Genomic DNA, 21,696 nt, shown 5'->3' with positions numbered 1-21,696 from the left:
GTTCTTCTTCTTCTTTTTCTTCTTCTTCTTCTTTTTCTTCTTCCATTTAAGACAGTGTCACATGCTAACAGTTTTCACGATCATTTTCTGGTTTTTGTTTTTCTTTAAAAGGTACAGAATATGCATTATAATAATACATCCATACTACGAGTCCTTTATGTTAATACAGTATATACATGAGGCTCCAACTAGGTCACCAGGGCAAATAATCAATCAATGGATGCTTAATTGAAGCAAGCAAAATAAAAGCCATGGTGATCAATAATCTCTAGTAACATTTTGTCAGCCTTCTTCCCTTAGTTTGTCCTACGTCTTTTTTTCTTACCTCATTTCTGGTTACTAGTGTTGTATCTATATTTAAAAAAAAAAAAAAATTTAAAATGTCCTGACTTCAGTAGAATCAAACTATGCTATTATTATTATTATTATTATTATTATTATTATTATTATTATTATTATTATTATTATTATTATTATTATATCATCATAGTGTTTCTGTTGAAAGCACTTTACTAATGCAAGGTGAGGTAACATTTAGAAAAGGCATCAGATTGACACACCGTCGGGTGGGTAGGCAATCCAGTGGCGATATTGAGAGATTCTGGCAGATATTAACAAGATTTGACTAAATACAAGAACTGTTCCTGAACTTTTTTTCAGGAGTTTAGCTTGTATTTCAAAATAAAGTTCCATGTTCCTGTACAACTTTGTTTAAGTTTCTATAGGGAACCATTCCAAAGAAATTGACTTTTGGTCTCTCTGATCTGTACTGAATTCAAACAAAGATTCTCCTTAGAAGTTATTGTCTGTGAAAATCCTGTAATGCTGTATTCTGGCCACCACCAGCCCAGGAAACAAAGGGCACACAGTTCTTTTAAGATCCAGTTAACTTTAATCTTTTTGAGCAAAGAAAATCCAGCCCAAATGTTTTGGACGCTTGGCTTTCTGTCATAGACATATAAAAAAAAGTTACTTCTATAGCATACATCTGAGATGTTTCAGGAAAGGTGGACTGAGGAATCCAAACAAAGACTTTACCAACATCAAATAAAATGAAAATAACCTAGTGGGAAAAATCCTTTTTCTTAGTAACAATGGTTTTCATAGCTCAGAGAAGAAGGGTTTAAATTAGATATGTTCATTACAACAAAAGTTTCGTCTGAACCATTAGGGACAAGCTTAACAAATGATAGACTGCAGATGTGTACACTATATAACTAAAACATTACAAAGTGTTAAAAGTCTAAGTAAAGAAGCTTTCTAGCTGTGTGTATTTGGGTGCAGAATAAGATGTTATTAGAAATAAAAATAAAAACTCAAATATATTTTTGTGATAGTTGACTTTGATTTGTTTGATCTATAGAACAATAAAACTAAATACAGCTACTGAAAAAAGTCATTTGTGTCCTTTGCAAGGTCTTGCAAATCAATCATCTAACAGTGCTTGTGAGTCTCTTTGGTGTATTTATGTCTGCAAAAAATATGCAAAATGCCAGAGAAGGTCTTATTTAGTGATTTAAAGAATTGCAGTTTAAGTTGATTGAATTGGCTATACTATGAGTTTAATGGAACACACATGAGCTTGTTACTTACTGTACACACTGTGACTAATCAAGCTCATAGTAAAACCTGGAATGGGTAAAACTGCTATACAATAGGAGTCTTATTTTCATCCCTGATAAAGCCATCTGTTTTTTCACAGATTAGATATATAGCTATAGACAGGGCTTGATTAACCTTCATGCAGTACTATAGTAACATGTCACTGTAGCTTGTCAGCAGCCAGATAATTTGCCTCAGCACCTGTTTGGGGTAAACACTACCTTTAAAACAGAGCTTTGCATAACAGAAGTATTTGAAAAGAACTTTGCATAGAAACTTGATATGGGCATTCTTTTAAAAAAATGACACTTTAATTTGTGCAATTTCTGACCTTTGATGAAAGCAATATCTCATAAAATGACTGAAGGATACTACAGTATGCATAGGCATTTGTTGTGTTGTATGTGCTGTGAATCAATGGTAGGTCATGATGCCCTATTTGTGCTATTGATATACCTTGATGGGAAATGTATGTTTTAAACCTGAGAAGTGACCCAAGCTAACTCTTCTTGAACCTGGCTTTACAAACAGCACACAAAATGTTGTTTCTTTTTGAGTGTGACAGTTTCAAGCAGATCAACGCCCCTAGCACTGGACCCTCATTGCTGCTCAACTCAGAGCTCTAGTGGTCAGGAAAGTGGTCATTTAAAGACAATCTGACCTGAGCTATCAGAAGATGGCAGCGGCCCAAGGCATTGCCTGAGGCTAATTGGTTTGCTGTTGTCAAACCTGCATGACAAACACTCCATCTTTGTTACTGAGATTACAAAGGGAGAGGCTTCTCAAAGGTTTCAGTTAACAAAAACAAGCTAGGAAAAGGCAGCCCTAAAGTGAACCTGAATGTAATGCAACAAACAATGAACTAATACTTTGAGCCCAAACTATACTTGTTACAGTTGAACAAAGGAGCAGTGGACAGGATATGTTTCCACCCAAACAAACTTTTTTCAAAGCACAGAAAATGCACAAGATTAGTGAAAGCCATGACCACCACTTTGTTTTTTGCTTATGACTTATTTAAAATTTTGAAAGAATTCTGTACAGTAGTCAGTAGGACTTAGTTTCATGACGCAATGGACTACCAGATGGTTATTACCTCAATCAGGGTTAAAACAGAGATTAAACCCAATATTTCATTTCTAACAAGTTATACATTTCTTTTTTCTTAGCCCTCTGTCTTCTCATATGTTTCCTTACCCCTTATTGAATTGAATTTCTACTGCAGGGTGTGCAAGTTTTCCTTCCCTCTCTGTATTTTGATATACATCATGCTTCTTTATCATTGATCTAAAACATAAGCACTTTGTAACCTCATTGATTTGAAGAAATTTCAAATGGAAGATTTGAAAATCCAGTGACATGCAGTACAGTGCCCAAAGAGGATTCTTCTGGCTCTTGTCAATGACAAATGGGATGCAATGTCATGCACTTTGTTGTGAGAAGCAAAGTGACAGCCCTTCTGTCAGGTACTGCTGACTGTGCACAGCTTCTCAATAAACTACTGTAGCTATTACCTGAGGTCAGGACGTGGTCTGAAGCAATGTGCACTAGCTGGAACCTCTCTATCCTAGCCTGGTCAGTCTGAAATGGCACTTTACCTCAAAACAGATGATCAGATGAGCTTATAACATTCCCCAGACTTCTGTCTGCACTGAATTTGAAGGGGAACAGCATGTAATCTGGCTGCCTTTGGGGTTGGTATGAGATGAGATTCGAGTCAAGCCTGCTTATGAGGTCTTGACTCTGCAGTTATTTTTCTAAAGCACCCTAAATAGAGGATATCTGGCATGCTTTGATAAAGAGTTTTAATCATGTCTTACAGAAGTGTGGGTTTGTATGAGTTAGAAATTAAATGTAAGGCATGGTTGTGTGTGTGTGTGTGTGTGTGTGTGTGTGTGTGTGTGTGTGTGTGTGTGTTGGGGGGGGGATATAATGTGAATTAGTGGAAGGATTAAAAAAAAAAACTTAACTAAACCGTCTTCCCTCTATGGTTGGAGAAGCTATTGCAAGCAAGCTTGTTTTTACCATGGTATGCACCCAGAGCTATTTGTAGCATTACTGCAACTGAAAAAATGTATAGCTTATTAAATATTTAATTTACTGTGTTATCTAATCTGGTACAATTGCTAAAAACAAACGTCATTTGATCAAATTCTCAAGCTTTGATGTCATTTGACCATCAGTCGGCTAACGCACACAGGATGGCAGTATGCAGTTTTTTTGGGGGGGGGGGTTATTTTTTTAGAATTTTCCACATTGCAAGAAGGTATTTAGAAAATAAAATCAGTAAAGAACCACAGCTTTTTCAGATTAGGTATGTGGACTGTCACAAGGGTTTTGATCAAAACAAAATAAAATACATAAACCCTGCAACTCCTTTCTAACTACATATTAAAGCATATACTGTTTGACGCTGTTAACAAGCATATACTGTATGACAAGCTGAGCCTTTTTCAGTAATTAGTAGGTATACTCTCCCTTTTAATTTTCACACATCATAAATATATGTAGAACGTGAAACCCCCATTCAGCTTAGTTAAGTTGTCAATGGTGTTTGCTACCCGCAGTATGATATATGGCCATTTTATATCGTAACTGAAGCTGTAGATCATTTTTTGGGAGTTTTTTTTTTTTTAATTTATTTATTTATTTTTTTACACTTCCATATACTAAACTAATTTAAAGTTAGGCATGGACAATCATAAATTAAAACAAAGAGAGAATAAGATAAAATTGCAAACACAATTAAAATATTCCTCCATGACTGAAAATAGTCAAAGGCAAGAGAATAAATGTTTATCCCTGAATGTAATCACATATAATAATAATAATAATAATAATAATAATAATAATAATAATAATAATAATAATAATAATAATAATACAAATGTGTTGACTGTAATTTTATTGGCTGGATTCTGCATAGAGTGTTGAATTGCACTAATTAGCTCTCACAGCATGTTTCTCCAATATCATAGTGATCACAGTAGGGAAGGGATATAGAACAAGGTTTTTGATGCATTACAGAATTCTGGCATGCATGCAGTACATAGATACCCCCATTTCCCACCACAGTATGTTTTTTCTTTTTTCTTTTTTTTTCTAATAACCTTTTTTATGAAACTATTTACATATATTAAATGTTTTATTGTCTAAAGCTTTGGTGCACTGTGCATGTCCTTGAGGGTTATCAGAGAGGGATTTGTTTTATTCAGCTCCCAAAATGCATAGTAGTCAACAGTTTGAGCAGAATACTAGTTAACCTTTACCAGTCCATGTGGGCTACGTGGAAGTGGGCTTTTGTTGCCACTTAAACTTGTGACCTTCTCCAGTTTTGATTTAAACAATCTGCTTCATCTCTTGTCCAGTGTGGCTGCTTGCAAGCATCTTGGAGGTTGGTCTTGTTCCCCTGATTGTTCTAAAGTGGACAAATGGAGTTCCTTGCACATCACTGAAAATTTCTGATTCATAAGCTGGTGTTTATAATCGACTGTGACAATGGAGCTATCATTGCATGTACTAGGATAGGATTACGAGAAGTTTTACCAGTGTCCCAGGCTGCTCACTTCGTAAAACCACCACCCCTTGGAGCACAGGGTGAGTCACAGAAAGGGGGTTGGAATCCTGCCTGTGCCAATTTGCAGATCTTGCGGAGAGACCCACAGGGAGGTTATAAAGGAAAGTATGCTTGCCTCATCTCTCCTCTGCGACACTCCCAACACTTAGTGATGAGTACGCTGCACACTTCTGTTAAATATATCTAAAACAGAATTCCGCTGAATAGCTTCATATAATGAATATTTCCGTACTGCTGATGAAGGCCTTGCAAAGCCCCTTTTTTGGTGACAGCTTTTGAAATTGGAGAAGGCAGGCATGCACTAAGCCTGCCTAGGTAGTCACTACAGACCTAATGTCTTTATGGTAATCACAGAGACTTTAAAATCCAACATCTTTACGCCTGTTCTATTACTGTGCTGTATGTTCTCGAGGAAAGCAATGCTTTGTAAACACCCCATGGCAGAGCAAGTGCACAACTCAATTGTGTTTAAATAAAGAGAATAACACTAGGATTTGTGTGCTGTGTCGAGACTGGCAAGCAGCGCTGCTTGTTTTGAAATATGCACTAGAGCGTTCATGATTGCTTCCATATTAACTGTTCTGTGGATGTGCTTTTGAGATAAAGAAGGAAACAATAGTTGATACAGAGCAGATGATAATTTACAAGAGGTGCTGAGCTGAAAACTCATGATTACATCCTGGGTAATAGGGGATCCTGCTTGTCAAGGGACCGACAGAATCAGAATTCATTTTACAAGTATGAGAATTCCAATGAGGGAAGTGCCACCTTGAAGCACTGCCACCTAATACCTGAAGTGGAATGTAAAACCTGACTCAGAAGCCTTAAACACATTATGGGGAAGTAACGATGTTCTCTAGGAACCATACCGAGGATTTTAAAGTGACTTTTTGACGTATCTTTTGGTAGCACTGTAGGTACGGTAATTCCAGACTGCTACAAAACGTTTACCACATAGAAGGACATTTTACATATTTTTTCTCTTTAGATATTCTGGGATGCATCCCCGGTTTCTGTCTGTATGTGTTTTTACTGAGAAAATCAAGACATGGGATGTTTTTACCAGGTTTTATGATTGACACATTTAAGAAATGTACAGAAACTAGGTACAGTAAACTACTTTTTGTTTGTTTTGTTTTGTGGAACCACACAAATATTTATTTATTGATTTATTTATTTGTCCTGTTTATTTTGTAAGGGAACTCTACAAACAAATTCTGTCACCACAATAATTTTAATTTATCTACACCCCAGCAATATAATGAAACTGGTTGGGAAATACCCTTCACCAGGACCTGTGACCTAATATAGCTGACATTTTGTGGTCTTGAGATTTTGGAGATTTCTGAACGATATTAACAGCACACTTTGAGATAGTGCCTTCAGATTTGGTACACTGCTGTATTCTATAATTAATGTTCCATTATAGGTCCAGTAAACATGAACTGTTTGACTGCCATGTTATTTTCATCTCTATCCGTATCAATTACACACACAGATTGTGTTTTCAATTATTATTTTTTTTTAACAGATGCAATTCCACTTACCGTTTGTCCCCGGGGTACAAAATGTAGAAATCAAGACAGTCCTGAATAGTTATATATATATATATATATATATATATATATATATATATATATATATATATATATATATACTGTATATCCTATCTTCTAATGAATAGGATTTCATTGATGTATGACTTTGCTGGAGCACAATATATCCTAATGGCAGTGAGGTTTCCTTGGGGGTTAAAGCTAGGTATGTAACACAAGTTCTGATGGTCTCATTTAAAGCTTTAAGTGTAACACAACAGATGAATACAGATGATGATAAACATTCTTGGGAAGAAAGCAGCTGCTGCATGAGATTCCTTAATGGATTAATCAATTAATTCTATCCTGGTTAGGACTTAATTATTTTTTTAACAACAATTCATTCTACCTGAGAACAATCCCCTTTTCTGTCTCTTTCCCTTGACTAAGGTACAAAGGAATGTTGAGGCTAAAAGCTTTATTGATCACTGAGACCCATTGAATTGGTAATTAATTGCTTCCATGTGCTTTGATTGATGCACCCCCATTGTTTATCTATCATAATGATAAATTGTTCCCTCACCTTGTGTATAATTTAAGGTAATCATACATCATTATAACAGATTGACAAAGACAGCGCTGTGTGACACAGCTCTCAATGGGAGGGGGGTGGCTGTCAATCAGTGGGCTTGGGTGGGAAAAGGGTCTCTAGAAATGTGGCTTGATGCATTGTCACAGATCGCTGATGAAACAGCTACAGGTGTTGGATTAATAAGGACCCAATCAGTTAATGAACCATTTCATAATGTTATTAGTGATGCTGCAGAAACACATTAATATGCATGTGGTTATTAATCTTTAAGCATAATTGCATGTTGCTCTAATGATTATTACAATTAGAATAACAATATATTATAACTTTTCTGCGTTTTTTCATTTTAAAGTGAAAGCATTAAAGCTGCATTTCAGTGTTTGGGAGTTGAAGGGTATGCAATCATCTCAATAACAAGGTAATAGGGTAGCACCTTTTGTACACACCACTTAATCAAACTCTGTTTTGTAGCTGTCTTGCTAGAGCAATCAGACTCTGATTGGAGCTGTGTTTCAAAATTATGCAAACAAGTTAACAGCTTTCACTCTACTGGTATATTAGTTATGCCAGCCAGATTATTTTAGAATCAGCAAGGTCTCTTTAACCGTATATTTTACTGTAAATTAGTTATTATTCTGTTTCTTTCCATTGTATACCATTATCAGAATCTTATGCATTGATGTAACTATCTCTTAGAGAAAGTACAATTGGGCAATTTAGGCTTAAGTGGCAGACTTTCATGTTTAGGCTAACTAATGATCTTGTTCAAATACAAAATGTATTTATTTTATGCTTGTTTGCTTGTGATTTTTCTTGCTTGTTTTCTTTATACATTTATTCTGTTTGGAGGCGGTTCCTAAGCAAATTTATACAGTATGTGTTTTTCTTTGGGTTCCGTATACACACACTCATGTATTCAGCGTTTTCCTGTTGCAGTATTTCATCATGTTGAACAGCCCCAGATTCAATACAAAAAACTGCTTTGCAATGTGGGTTTACAATCTTGCAAGCAGGCTATGTGCAATCATTGTACCTGCAACCCGGTTAAGGACAGGATTGCTGTATGTATTGGTCACAATGCCTGCTGTCAACATTCAGAGGATATGCAGTGTACTGTGCAATTGAGCTAAGGGATGTGGAAGTGTTCCTATTTCACAAACCAGCCACTCTGAAGTTAAGACTTGACAGCAGACAATCTGTTTCAGTTGGAGAGGCAGAGAAGGTTACTCAGCCCTGCTGCCCTTCTTAATACAACCCTGGAGCTGTTCTAGCAGTCCCTGACTCCTGCTGTCCTGTTCACTCCGATCTGGGTAGCATTTCCCTCTCAAGTGGAAACAAGCTTCTGGGTTCAAGTATGCATCCCATGTGACTTTACCTTTAAGACAAATCTTCAACAATAAAAGGGCAGTACATTACCATATTCAGTCACCAAGTTGCTGTCCATCTGTCTTTACATACATATTGTACATATGATTGTAAGATACAGGTAGCTTGCACTGTATTTACAATGTGATGGTGACGGTGGCCGTGTGTTTATTTTATTAATATATTTTTAGATACTTACTCTACAATAATGATAATAATAGTAACAACTTTGCCTCCCAGACATACAGAAAGGTGAATCAGCAAATGTATGTATAAAGGAAAAATAAAAAATAATGATTGCATATTTAAGCTCAAGTTCAGATGACTCCTTACATTTTTTGACTAATGGAAGGCCAGAATGAGATCCAGCATGGATTAAAGGACTTGCAAGGGGAATCTCTGTTTCTGCACTAGGCTATATCTATTTCTTTGCAGCACTGCCTCTGTAATTGGGATGTCAGGAATTATGTTTAGTTTTTTGTGGTAATGGTAATGATGAGCAAGGCTTCAGTAGCAATGCTTGTCTGCTCACCAGGTCGACACTTTGCAGGATGTTTTGGCCCTTTTACTGCTGCTTGTAAAAAAGATCTGCAATAAATTGCTAGTATTGTTATGGTGTAAGACAGTTGAGTGTATGATTCAGCTTTCACATGGCCTGTGTTGCAGAAGAGTCTGTTTTAATGTGAAAGGATGACATTAATAGCATTCATTTTGATAATAAAAGTGGTAACAGTGTTCGTTTTGGTTGTGAAGCATAATAGTAGGAATAATAACAGTAATCTCATAAAACTCAATGTGTATTTTATTCACACGGAGTAGCTGTGATGAAAATCAAATTCCTTGACATTTTTCTCAGGTTCTCCTGATCTCTGACAGATAATTGTTAATATCGTGCCTCCTGCTGATAAATGTTTATCTAAACCCGGTAAAACACCTTATTGCTTTGTAAACTGTAACTCCCTCCAAGCCACATATTCATTTTTGTGCTGCAAAGGGGCAGGCTTCATTCTTGTGTTGGGATGTGCTCTGTTAAAAACAGCTTTTAAAACAAGCTGGAGGGTGTTTAGTAAACGAGCATGAGCCAAATGGGGATGTACAGTATTGCATTCTCAGAAAATAAACACACGGCTCGCCCCTTGATAGTTACTCATGAATGCATTAACTACGTTATTGCTCAGACACCAATATCACCTTTAGTGAGGTTCCAGGTGAAAAGCTAACAAATTACAGTTATTAAAAAATACAAATATATACATGCAATATAACCCCCCCTCTAGAGAAATGTTTGAACTGCTGTTATAAATTATCAGTTTGTGACATAAATCCAATGCTAGATACCTTCACCATTAAAATGCGTCCCTTTGGTTTTCCAAACTGTCATTGAACCATACCTTACAGCTCATGTGAGTGATTTATTTCTTAATATGTTGAGCAACGTGACTTGTCGTTAACGTGTATTCCGTGTATATGTCATTCATGTTTACTGTACTGTATGTGCAATGCCACAATACACACAGTAGGACGTGTCAAAAGCTATGTTCCGTGTTTAATATGGCGTACGAATAATCAGTAGCCAATGCTGCAGTACAGTAAGTAAGCAGGATATAGTTCAGTTGTTAAATCAATCTGTGAAAAAATGCTTTACAAAAGGTGTAAGACCTTCAAGGGATCTAGCCATACATCACGTTGGTTATGCAGTCAATGTCTGTCTGTCTCTCTTGTTAACTTGTATCTGTTCAGCAACATAAAGTCATACATTTTCAACATTACAAATGTTATTCTTTTCAAGCTGGTCCGGATACTGTGGCACAGCATCCAAAATACATTTTCTTCAGTAGCTATAGTAACCTGATTGTATGCCCCTTTACAGTCAAGCACCTACTTGTCTGTATAAGTTTGTATTGGTAAATGTATGTTTGAATGTATCCTAGGAAACTCAAAGCAGTCTCTGTGATTCAAACAGGCAGGACCACCACATTTGTTTGATTCTTTTGTTTGTTTGTTTGCAGCTTCGAGACACCAAGTCTGCTGACCAGAAGACGACCCTGTTGCACTTTCTGGCTGATATGTGCGAGGAGAAACATTCAGACATTCTGAAGTTTACTGATGAGCTGACACACGTGGAGAGTGCCAGTAAAGGTAAATGGAGAATATACTTAGTTTTGAGGCAGATTCATTTAGTAAGATACTGATTTGTCATCTGTGTGGTAAACCAGTGAAGTTGGGTTGATGTTATTAAAATATCAAACACAATCACACATGAAGCAGATCCAAGGTATTTTATTTAGCTTGGATTTTCTGGACCCTCCCTCTAGTCTGTAGGTACTGTCTAGTATTAGTTATACTGCCCACTCGTAATCCTTTATCTATGTCATATGCAGTCACTGTCCTTGGTTAGCTAGTTTATTTTCGTAGATCTGCAGCTATGAAGCTGTAATGTTTGGCTGTCCAGTGCACACTGGAATCTGAAATAGTTTGTGCCTGTTTCGGGAGCTTTATGCTCCTCTACTGCAATTGATCTTTCGTTTTTTTCTAACCCATGCCTGACGAGAACAATAAAACCCTCACTGCTGCAGACAAGCTAAAAGAATTGAATCTATTCAGTCTTGAACAGAGAAGACTACGCCGCGATCTGATTCAAGCATTCCAAATTCTAAAAGGTATTGACAATGTTGACCCAGGGTACTTTTTCAACCTGAAAAAAGAAACAAGGACCAGGGGTCACAAATGGAGATTAGATAAAGGGGCATTCAGAACAGAAAATAGGAGGCACTTTTTTTACACAGAGAATTGTGGGAATCTGGAACCAACTCCCCAGTAATGTTGTTGAAGCTGACACCCTGGGATCCTTCAAGAAGCTGCTTGATGAGATTCTGGGATCAATAAGCTACTAACAACCAAACGAGCAAGATGGGCCGAATGGCCTCCTCTCGTTTGGAAACTTTATGTTCTTAACTTCCCCATTACATCTTCTTTGAGCCAAACACTCAGAGGCACCACTTTGAGCGCTTGTTGGATCTTCATTTCTATAAGCCTTTCTACTTGAGCCACTCGTTGAGACAAATAATTTATTTCTTCATTTTAAAAAAATATATATTTATATATTTGAGCTTTCTTTCGCTGCATGCTATTATTTGGGGGGAATTAAGTTGGTGTAAGTGCTGATTAACATCATCAGTGGCAAGCACTAAGAAAAGAAAGCTGTTGAGTGTAAATGACAGTAGCTGTGAGCTGACAAGTGAATAGTGTGGTATTGTTGTTGTTTTTTTTCTTGCTGTGCTAATATTAAGATAAATAACAGTAATAATAATTGTACCTCTTATTTCTAAACAAAAAAACTGTTAAAAAGAAAAAGAATGAAAGTAGTAATAAAGAGGTAAGATATATTTGACATCTGATTGGGTTTTTAGGTGCTTATTTTTTAATTACAGCTAGCTTCCTGAAAGATTGACTTCATTTGTTGATTTTGCAGTATCCATATAAATAAACACAGAGGTGTGCTTTTTAATCCAGTACTCTGCCCAGTATTGTTGCACACCCTGACCTTGAAATTTTGCTTGGCCTTTTGCTTTTTTATTTTCTATTCCTCAGTCTGGAATCCTTCCTGGTTTACAAGACATGTTTGATAAATCCTTTATTGGTTTTCTCCTGTGGCTAGCACTTAAACTTGCAGCTTTGAGGATTTTTACAGTTTGATTTAAATCCTCTAGTGTTTTATAGGTCCGCTCAGGGGATTAGACCAACCCGGGTTAGGGAACTTTAATTAAAACTGTTGCATCCGATGGAATAAAATTTGTTAATGACCAGGAATCCACTGTTAATCCCAGCATTTTGTATACATCTTGCACTAGCTTCAGTTTAAAAAGTATTCTCAGAGATAATGTCTTGCATGATTTTAATGGACAAAGGAAGAGGTATAATGGTGCTTTGGGGAGTGATGTGTGTACCCCTATTTAGGAATGCAGCTTGTTTAATTACATTATGATGTAGAGCTCCATGAGACAGCACAACTGACGATCCAAAATCCCAAGTGTAGAATTGCCATGATGTACTCCTTGGTGCAAGATGTTTGATTCAGTAGGTAGTAACCTATGGGAACATGCACTAACCTAAACGTGTTTACCATAGCATGGAGGTGCTGTTTATGATGTTTAAAACAGACATGCTATCTTCCCATTTTACAGAACATCAGACACACCAGTGCCCTGGCCTAGTTCTCCTCTAAACATGTCTCCATTCTGCTGTGTTAAAAATGACTTCAAATCAAATTAAAAATCATGTATTAATTCCTAATTAAAGGATAAATTATTAATCCTAAATCCTGTCATGGAGCCATCTCAAAATCTACAGCAGTTGCCAACTAGTGTGTTCATGCTAGCTGCTATTCATCTACAGTGTATTAATACTGTACAGTATCTGCATCCGTAGCTATCTGCAATATTAACTTCACTTGCAACAGGCAAGTTACAAAACAGTGGTCCACATTAGTCAACAGAGGCCTTTAGCTAAATGACTAAGCTGTGTAAACTTAAACAATCCATGTAGTAAATGGAAAGCAATTACAATGTTGTCCAAAAGCCCTAAGCCATGGATTAAATATACATTAACATGACAATTCATTGATCTTAAAATAAAACCTCTGTACAGAAAAGCAACCTTAGAATGACTGATCTGTCTATCAGGTGATTTTAGATTGTGACCTCTAAGGCTCCATTGGAAATGAAGTCCAGCAGCAAATGGAGATAGCGGTCCACAAGGACACTCGATACTCCAAATAGGAATAACAGCCAGAGACAGAAGAAGATAATTGGTGAAGAAGCCCTGCTACCCCCACACTCTCCCTCATATGCGCCTTACAAGAAGCTCATGTTTTATTCTGTTGTGTTTGTCAGTTTTCTAAACGTCTTATAAGAAAAGAAAAATGCATGTCAAATCCGTCAGCCTCCATGGGGTTGATATAATCAAGGCTGTTAAAAAAAAAAAAAACTTGCACAAAACATGTGGCAATATAAGGAAAAGCCTGGAAGCCAAGGTACAGCTTGATACCAGATAAAGGGAGCTTTTACAACAATGTTTAACAGCTGCTTGCTGATTAATAATTTAATAATGCCTTCAGATCTTTCACATGTTTAGTTTCCTGTGAGGTAAATTGGTAAGAGGACATGTGAGATTGCTTGAGCTTCTTCCTTGAAAAAAACTCTTTGCCCTGACCTGGGGCTACATGCTGTGCACCGCACTTGTCATTTTCTTTAATTTTTTTTGATTGCTTGTCTTTTTTTGGGGGGGGGGGGTATGGGGTTGTAACTGGTGGGTTCATTCACAATTTCGTCTACAACTAAGAAGTCACTATAACCTACTTAATGTCCTTCTGTTCCCCACCTTAATTACAATTTTAATGTATATATATAAAAAAATAATGATTCAAAATAAGACAATGATCATGGTTTATATGAAAAAATAGAGCAGGTGAAAATATATTAACTTACTTTCTAAATTACAGAAACAGACTAATTGTGTCAGTTGTGTATAGGCTGCTGTGATGACTAATATCCACTGAGTGCTAAGTTACAACCTCATAGGACACGTATGGTTATAGACTGTACTCTTTTTATATGGTTATTGACGTCATCACCCATATTGAGGAATTTTGATGAATCGCCACTAGTTATTTTCCAGCGTTTCTACAAAGCAGCCCACAGACAAAGTAATCTACAAAGACGTCTTGCCGTTCTGCTGCTGTTGTATCTAAGCAGGGGCTTCTTGTTTGTTGCATCATTTACTAGCAGTGAAAGAGGGGTAATCACACATTAAATAATCACAAGCAGATTTCAAAAGGGCCGGCTCTTTGGTATTAAGATCTCTGATTGAAAAGAGCAATCAGACGTGGCTGATTTGCGAAAGGAAAGCCTAGTTTCTGTCTCGCCTCTGCTGATTACTTACTTGAGTGAACTTTTCTCCATGCTTAACCTCGCTATCTTGAAAAGAACAAAAAGTAAGAGACCTAAATCCAGAATTAGCCAATGCTAGATGATTAATATCTTAAACGCTATTAATTGCTTTCTATATTGGTTACCCGTGATGTCCTAAAGCAGTTTTTACATCTTTGTGATTTTGTCAGTTCAGCCAGGTTTATACTTTCCATCTGTCCCTAAGGGACAGAAACAATATGCAGAAGATAATTTCTCCCCAGTCAAAATAATTTCAGCAATTGCAGTAGTGGGTAGTTTTTTCTAGACAGTACAAAGTGGTTCTTGTTGCTGAAGTAACATGCCGGCATCAATTGGATGCACAAGATGCATTTCCCTGGCAGTCTCAAACAGAGTAGTCTAGGACTCAATCCTGACAGGTAATCCCAGAGCTGTTTCGCTGGCCATAGCAGTTCTGCCACAGCACCAGTGATTAGGTCTCGGGCTTTAGGAACTGTGAATTCTAAAGATCGAGCAAGGTGTTTCAGTGTTGCTTAGTTAGCTTGCTCTGGGCTCATATGATTGCATCTCCGCTCCACTAAAGGGCGCATCCTTCTCCGATGAGAGCTAACTAATAAGAAGTGAGATTTGTCTTCTACAGCAGTCCCATACAAATACCTGTACTGTGCCAGTACCGTGCACAAAACCTGGCCCCTGTTTAATACTTCTGGGCTCAGTCAAGAGCCAAACAGAGATTAAACTCACCACCCTCTAACCCAGCAGTACCTGATTGGTTTGTGCATGAGGTATAGAGACTGTGGTGTGCCAGATCTTCAAGGCAGTTACATTACCGAGGAGGGAATCCTTGTGAAATGAGTGATTATTTTTCCCTCACTGGGTTTCAGACAGACCTGAGAAGAGGAGCCATCAGGGGTACAGTGCTGTTGATATTTAAAGAAAGCTTTTCCTAATACAGCTGTCACCCTGGCTTTGTGCAGATATGTGCAGGTTTCTTCCATCCACAGCCAGTGTGGCTCTCCCGTGGACTTGCGGTTTGCTTGCTGTTTCCCCTCGTAGATAAGATGTTGAGTGCTATTTTTGCTTCAAGGTGCAGTATACCCCTCGGCTTTACTCATATTATATTCCTAAAGTTATTTTTTATTATGCCTGCTTGCACATAAAACATGATTGCTTTCCTAGTCTTTAAATCCAGTCCTAATGCTAGTATTAATAAGGTAAAATAACACAATAAAATGTAAATCTCTCATTATCAGGTGGAGCCTGGGAAGACAGTGAGGGAATACTATCATTGTAACATTATTAAGCATCAGTCAGGGGGGCCTCCCGAGTGGCGCATCCAGTAAAGGCGCTCCGCGTGGAATACAGGATGTTCCCTATAGCCTGGAGATCGCAAGTTCGAATCCAGGCTATATCACAGCCGACCGTGACCGGGAGTTCCTAGGGGGCGGCGCACAATTGGCCGACCGCTGCCCAGGTAGGGAGGGCTTAGGTCGGCAGGAGAATCCACAGCTCACCACACATCAGCGACCCCTGTGGCCGATAGGGCGCCTGTGGTTCTGCAGTGGAGCCGCCAGATCTGTGTTGTCCTCCGGCATTATAGGTCTGGTGGCATCGCTGTGGATCTGCAGTGCGAAAAATGATGGCTTGGCAGGAGCACGTTTCGGAGGATGTGTGTTCCAGCCTCCATTTCCCGAGTTGGCGGGGGGGTTGCGAGCGGTGAGCCGAGGATACAGATAATAATTGGGCATGCTAAATTGGGGAGAAAACCGTGGTAAAAAAATTGGAGATGACTAAATTAAAAAAAAAAAAAAAAAAAAAAAAAGCATCAGTCAGGAAAAATAAAAATCTAGGTGCCACAGAATATGAATTAATCATGAAGAGTAGATACATACGATAGTGTAACTGATACATAAATGCATTCTCTGTATATTTACCCAATAGTATAAAAATATGTGCATACAGGCGCAGATATACATACACTATAAATGGTATGCAATTTATATATTTCTGTGTATAAACCATTGTAGCATTTGAAAAGAGATAATATATAACTCTGGAATCATTTTACTATTATTTTAATTATTTTAAGATACTAAAACCGTGTTACTTACTATGTATTCATTTGTTTGTAACATTGAACCACATTATATCATCGTGTTCATGTTGAAATCCCCATGATTAATATTACAGAGTTGATGTGCTGCTTTGCAGTGAGTTTGACAGCCAGGCAGTGTCTCTATAAATACCAACAAAAGTGACAAGAGACCTAACTCACTGAGGCTCCCTCTCCATTTTTAATAATGAAAAAAGCATTGGGGTGCTGCATTATTTCTATGTCATTAATTAGTGATTTTAATAATAACAGCAAACAAGTCTATTAATGATAACAATTAAACAAGCTGAATGTGCGTGCTGCTAGCCCATTGCGGCTATAAACATATTTTATTATGTGCTGAATAAACACTGTATTTTTTTTCTTGTCAATTAAAACATCTTAATTAAAACTACTGTTTTTCTTTCCTGGTCTACATTTGCTTTTTCAAATAAGCTTAATAAGAACAGTGACAGCTTAAAAGCTATTCTAAACTTTGTAGGTATGACAGGAGAATCAATGGTGTTAATTCCCACTTACAATATTGAGTCCAGGCAAAAAATAGATGCATGGAATAGTTTACCAGGTGAAGCTGTAACATCTAAAACACTATGAACAAAAAACAACCCAGTTTTGCCCCATTGCATTAGATACCATTAGAGGGTTATACACCTGCACAAGGCTTTCCCAAGGTGCTGGGTTTCAGAAGTACCCTCAATTTGAGTAATCAGACCACTGTTAATTAAACTGTTGCTCCCCTATAGCAACATTAACAACTGTTATTGGTAAAGTACAGCCTTAGGTGAGACTTATTCATGCTGTAATAAGTGTGATGAGTTCAGAGCCTATTTAGCATTGGTCTAATGAGTCTAATGGTTGGAATTCCTGGAATCTGGTCATTTCAATATTATACCTACATTAGGATAGCTATAAAAGCCAATGCCCAAGACTAGTGTGAGCTTTTGACCCTAATCTACTAACAAGGGACGAGCCATGATTGGCTGAAAGGCCTTTTCTTGCTATGTTGTTATGTTCTTATAGATCTTTCCTTGGGATCTTTTGCTTTGATGCAGTCCCTAGTTTTAATGCAGGGTCTCATAGTCAGGCTGATTTGACTCTTGGGTACGTTTTCTTTAACTGGCAGACAGAAGTGTCTCTCCTGAATTGGGTCCAGTTGATTGAAGTGCGGACAGTGATTCTCTTTGCTCCCACCCTGAACCCCTACTCTGTGTCCTGCAGTGAGTGCCACATGGCGTCTTTCGCTGAGCTGTCTTCCCAAGGGAATGTGGGCCTGTGTGCGTGCCCTCCTTTCACTACACAGCTGCTTAATGTTCTGAAATGATCATTAAAGAGTGAGAATTTCCCCTGGGAAAGGTAATACTGAGAAAGAGCAGGAGTTCAACATAGCATCTTAATGTCTTGTTGAATGTAACAAATCGGGAAGATATCAATTGGTGACAAAGCCTGGTTGGGGCCAGTTTTAGCATTTTCGAGAGTAGCCTAACTCTGGAAGGCCTAACGAGCAGGTTGGGCATCTATTCTGATTGAATTGCTGTAAATCTAGCAATAATTCACAACACAACAATGTAAAATAAAGTGTCCGGTATGTTTGTTAAGTGCAAAGAGCGTTCAGTTTTAGTCTTGAGTGTGTTTCTGGAACAAGGGGTGAAATGGATTTGTAATTAGTCAGACAGCCTTCTAATCAAAATCCCTGACTACTGTGCCAGTGGACAACCCCCAACAAATCCATTTCACCCTAAGCATTTGGCTTTACTGATAGCAGTCCTAGGTTTGACGTAATTGATGACACTACATTACAGGGCCCAGAATGAAAGGAGTATTTAATACCCTCTGCATACAATGTACATATGTACATCTGTTTGTCATCCTGTGGTACTGTATGTGTTCCAAATCATTATTCATTACTGTTTCAGCCCTCTTGGCTATTTGGAATGCATTAAATAAAAAACAGTGTGCTTGTTTGATGTGTTCTATTGTAAATCTTTGTCAACCTCACTGTTTGATGAGGTGAAGAAAGTGCTGGTGTGCAACCCTAGTGCTCATTTTTATTCTGGTTTCATTGCTGAAATTCCACCTTTGCTGAGGCTTACTGACTGCCCCAAAGATCAGATATGCTGTTCACTGCAGAGAGTATTACATATTCTTTCAATGCCTTTGCTGCCTCACAGGCAGCCTTCTCTCAGGATTCTTCCCCGCAGTTCCCAGATCGGTTGCCTACAATGGAAAGTTATTGACAGTTAGGGCAAATGCTCGCATGCCTATTCTGTTTGGTCAGGAATACAGAACCTATTTGTCTTGACAGTTAGGGAAAAAGGAAAATATGAAAAAAAAAAAAAAATTCCATAAATCTATTCAGTACAAGGCATAGCCATGGGCAAAGTAGTTTTGAGTCATAGAGAAAGAAGAAAAAAGAAAGTTTTAACCTGGGTTATTAATGCGGCTGTGAATATATTCATTATCTAATTTCTTTCTGAGGTGGTGCAGCGTAATACAGAACTGGCACAAAATGGCAATTTTCCATTGTAGTGTGCAAGGTATATTGTATTTGGACTAGTTTAAATTGTAATAATAAAATACCTTGTTTTGAATTCAAGTCATGTAGAACCCAACATGTATCAAAATAAATCAGACTAGACAAAGTTTCTAGTGAATATAAAGGAACATAAAACTAAATAAAGGAAAAATGAAAGGTGCAACAACTAAACTAAAATAATACAGAAAGGAAGAATGAACTAAACTAAACAGTACAGAAAAGAAAACATAAACAACGACACCCCACTCCCGCTGGTTGATCAGCGATCCAACGCAATCTACGGGAGATTCCCTTAAAGTTACAACTGCATTCCTGACAGCTATTTAAGACGAAGGTTAGTCTTAACAGCGGTATCGTTAGTAACACAAATATTTACTTTTGTTAATATTTGATGATAATCAAAGCATCGTTAAATCAGTCCCATATATATAGTTTTGGTTCAGAAGGCAATTCTCACTCTTGCGAGATAAAGACGCTCTTTGCGTCCAGACAACCTATCAAGAAGTATCTATTATCAAGAGAGCTAAATTTGGATTCTAGCCTTAAACGCAGCATGATAATTGCTTTATAAAACCCACATCAATTTGTATAAATCACATACAAACAGTACAGGCTCACCTGCTGGCAAGGTCAGGTCCAGGTTCCAGGGATCTTCCTCGCGTTTCGCGTCTTCCTCGCATTTCGTCTCCACTTCAGGGTATGAAAGAAATGTCTTTGCAAAGAAGAAGAGTCATTAACTATTTAGGTATTCCACTGAAACAGCAATTCCTCCACCAATATGTGCACTCTTCGTCCGGTTATGTTTGGGATATTCCACTGCAGACTCCGGCAATGCTAGCTCAATAAATTGAATATATTTCAATTTATGTCGACTTCAAATGTTCATCCAACTCTTTCTCCGGTGATCAATTGGGGCTAAGTTAGAGGTTTGATTATAAGTACTTTTAGGATTTTAGATGTCTTACGCAGCGGACTCCCACACCAAGGCAAACACTAGAATAGTTATCTCGTATTAGAGTGTCCGAAAACGGTATCTCTGTTCCAGCTGGTCGCAGGCTGGATCTCCAGATTGTCACAGTTCAAAGACTGGTTTGTGTATCAGAACTTTGGATTTCATGTCAGGAGCCCTGTTTGAGTATTACTTTTGTAATGTTCTCTTTACCCCTGTGATTGGATAGTTTGGTTACTTGGGGTGGTGCCTGAGTCCACGTGGAGTGTTTTTCATTGGTTGTTCTCGTTCCGTCGTGGCCATTTGTTCTCCATTGGTCCGCTATTCTGCCCCCTGTCGGCTGGATTTATGTGATGGACTGGTTCCTGTCTAAGGTGTCAAAGCACTCATAATTGTCTGGCTAGCGGCATCATTTTTCTGTAATTTACATTTATTATCCTTGAATGCATTCTTTTGGTTGGCTTTGTTAAGGGAATTGAGATACCAAGGGTCTCAGTTCCTGTTTCAATTGAAGTCTGTGTTGTTAAGACACTCAGGCACACACTGTCTTCCTCTAAGGACTCAAGAGCAGCCAAGAAGATAATTCAGATCCACATGGAAAGAGAGGTCCTGTATGGCCTTGGGAAGAACTTTTGGGTGGTGATAAACAATAAAGCTTTGATTAATTCACTAGCGTTATTTTATATGCAGTCAAACCAGTTCCCACTTCTTAAAAGGGGTCTTTACATACAGGTGATTTACACTAGAAATATCATTGACCAGTATGGATATTCATCAGATTGTCCTTCAAATTAGGTTGTTTTAAATACAGGCACATCAATTCTAAGGCAGAAAATCTACATTCATTGATTAAACGTTTAAACCTTTTTACAAAAGTGTTTACAGTTTAAACTGCCATACACCTTTCAATAAAGCAAAAAAATAGAATTGATTTAGATTTCCATTACATGAGAGTAGATGTTAAAACTTCATGCTTCATTTTAACTCGGCTCTCGCCAAGATAAGCACCATCTAGCTTTACAGTAAACTAATGTGATCCATCTGCGTCTCCATCCATTTGCATTTCCTTCCATCTGATGATGTAGATTTCCTTCTGCCTGGTGTTGATGGCTGAAGTGTAATGTTGGCTCTTGGGATCAGCTTATTTTGCCTCCCCAGCGCATCAGCACACACAACGGCTGCGATGCTGGCTCCGGGGATCAACCACAGTGCGTTCTCCCCAGCGCATCGGCATGACAACCGTTTGGATTGAGCTAAGTAGGGTACATCTCTGGGGTCTTCAAGTGGGCACCTTCCATCCTCTGTGTTTCGTCGACTAGCCCACACCACCTCAAGAGGGCTCAACGGTGATTGTGGCATCCCAGCATCACCCCCCTCCATCCCCTCAACTTCATATAGTATTTATAGTTATCATTATATTTTTTACTTCCGGATGTATTAATTTTTACAATCATTTCCCCATGCAATGTGAACATGCTGTTTAGTTTTTTTTTAAATTCTTTA

The 21,696-nt window shown here is 37.9% G+C and overlaps 1 protein-coding gene across 7 annotated transcripts in view; it reads left to right on the top strand.

Moving 5' to 3' along the window:
* The window catches only part of LOC117411924 (protein diaphanous homolog 2-like), a 403,755-nt gene that overhangs the window by 261,274 nt on the left and 120,785 nt on the right, over positions 1-21,696 (top strand). For all 7 annotated transcript variants that reach the window (XM_058989329.1, XM_058989330.1, XM_058989334.1 and 4 more), the window contains one exon: positions 10,681-10,810. In XM_058989329.1, the coding sequence (XP_058845312.1) occupies positions 10,681-10,810 (130 nt within the window). The remainder of the gene's footprint in view (positions 1-10,680; positions 10,811-21,696) is intronic.

The sequence above is a fragment of the Acipenser ruthenus genome, chromosome 16, assembly GCF_902713425.1.
Source record: "Acipenser ruthenus chromosome 16, fAciRut3.2 maternal haplotype, whole genome shotgun sequence".
Lineage (NCBI taxonomy): Eukaryota > Metazoa > Chordata > Actinopteri > Acipenseriformes > Acipenseridae > Acipenser > Acipenser ruthenus.
This window is presented reverse-complemented; position numbering and strand designations above follow the sequence as displayed.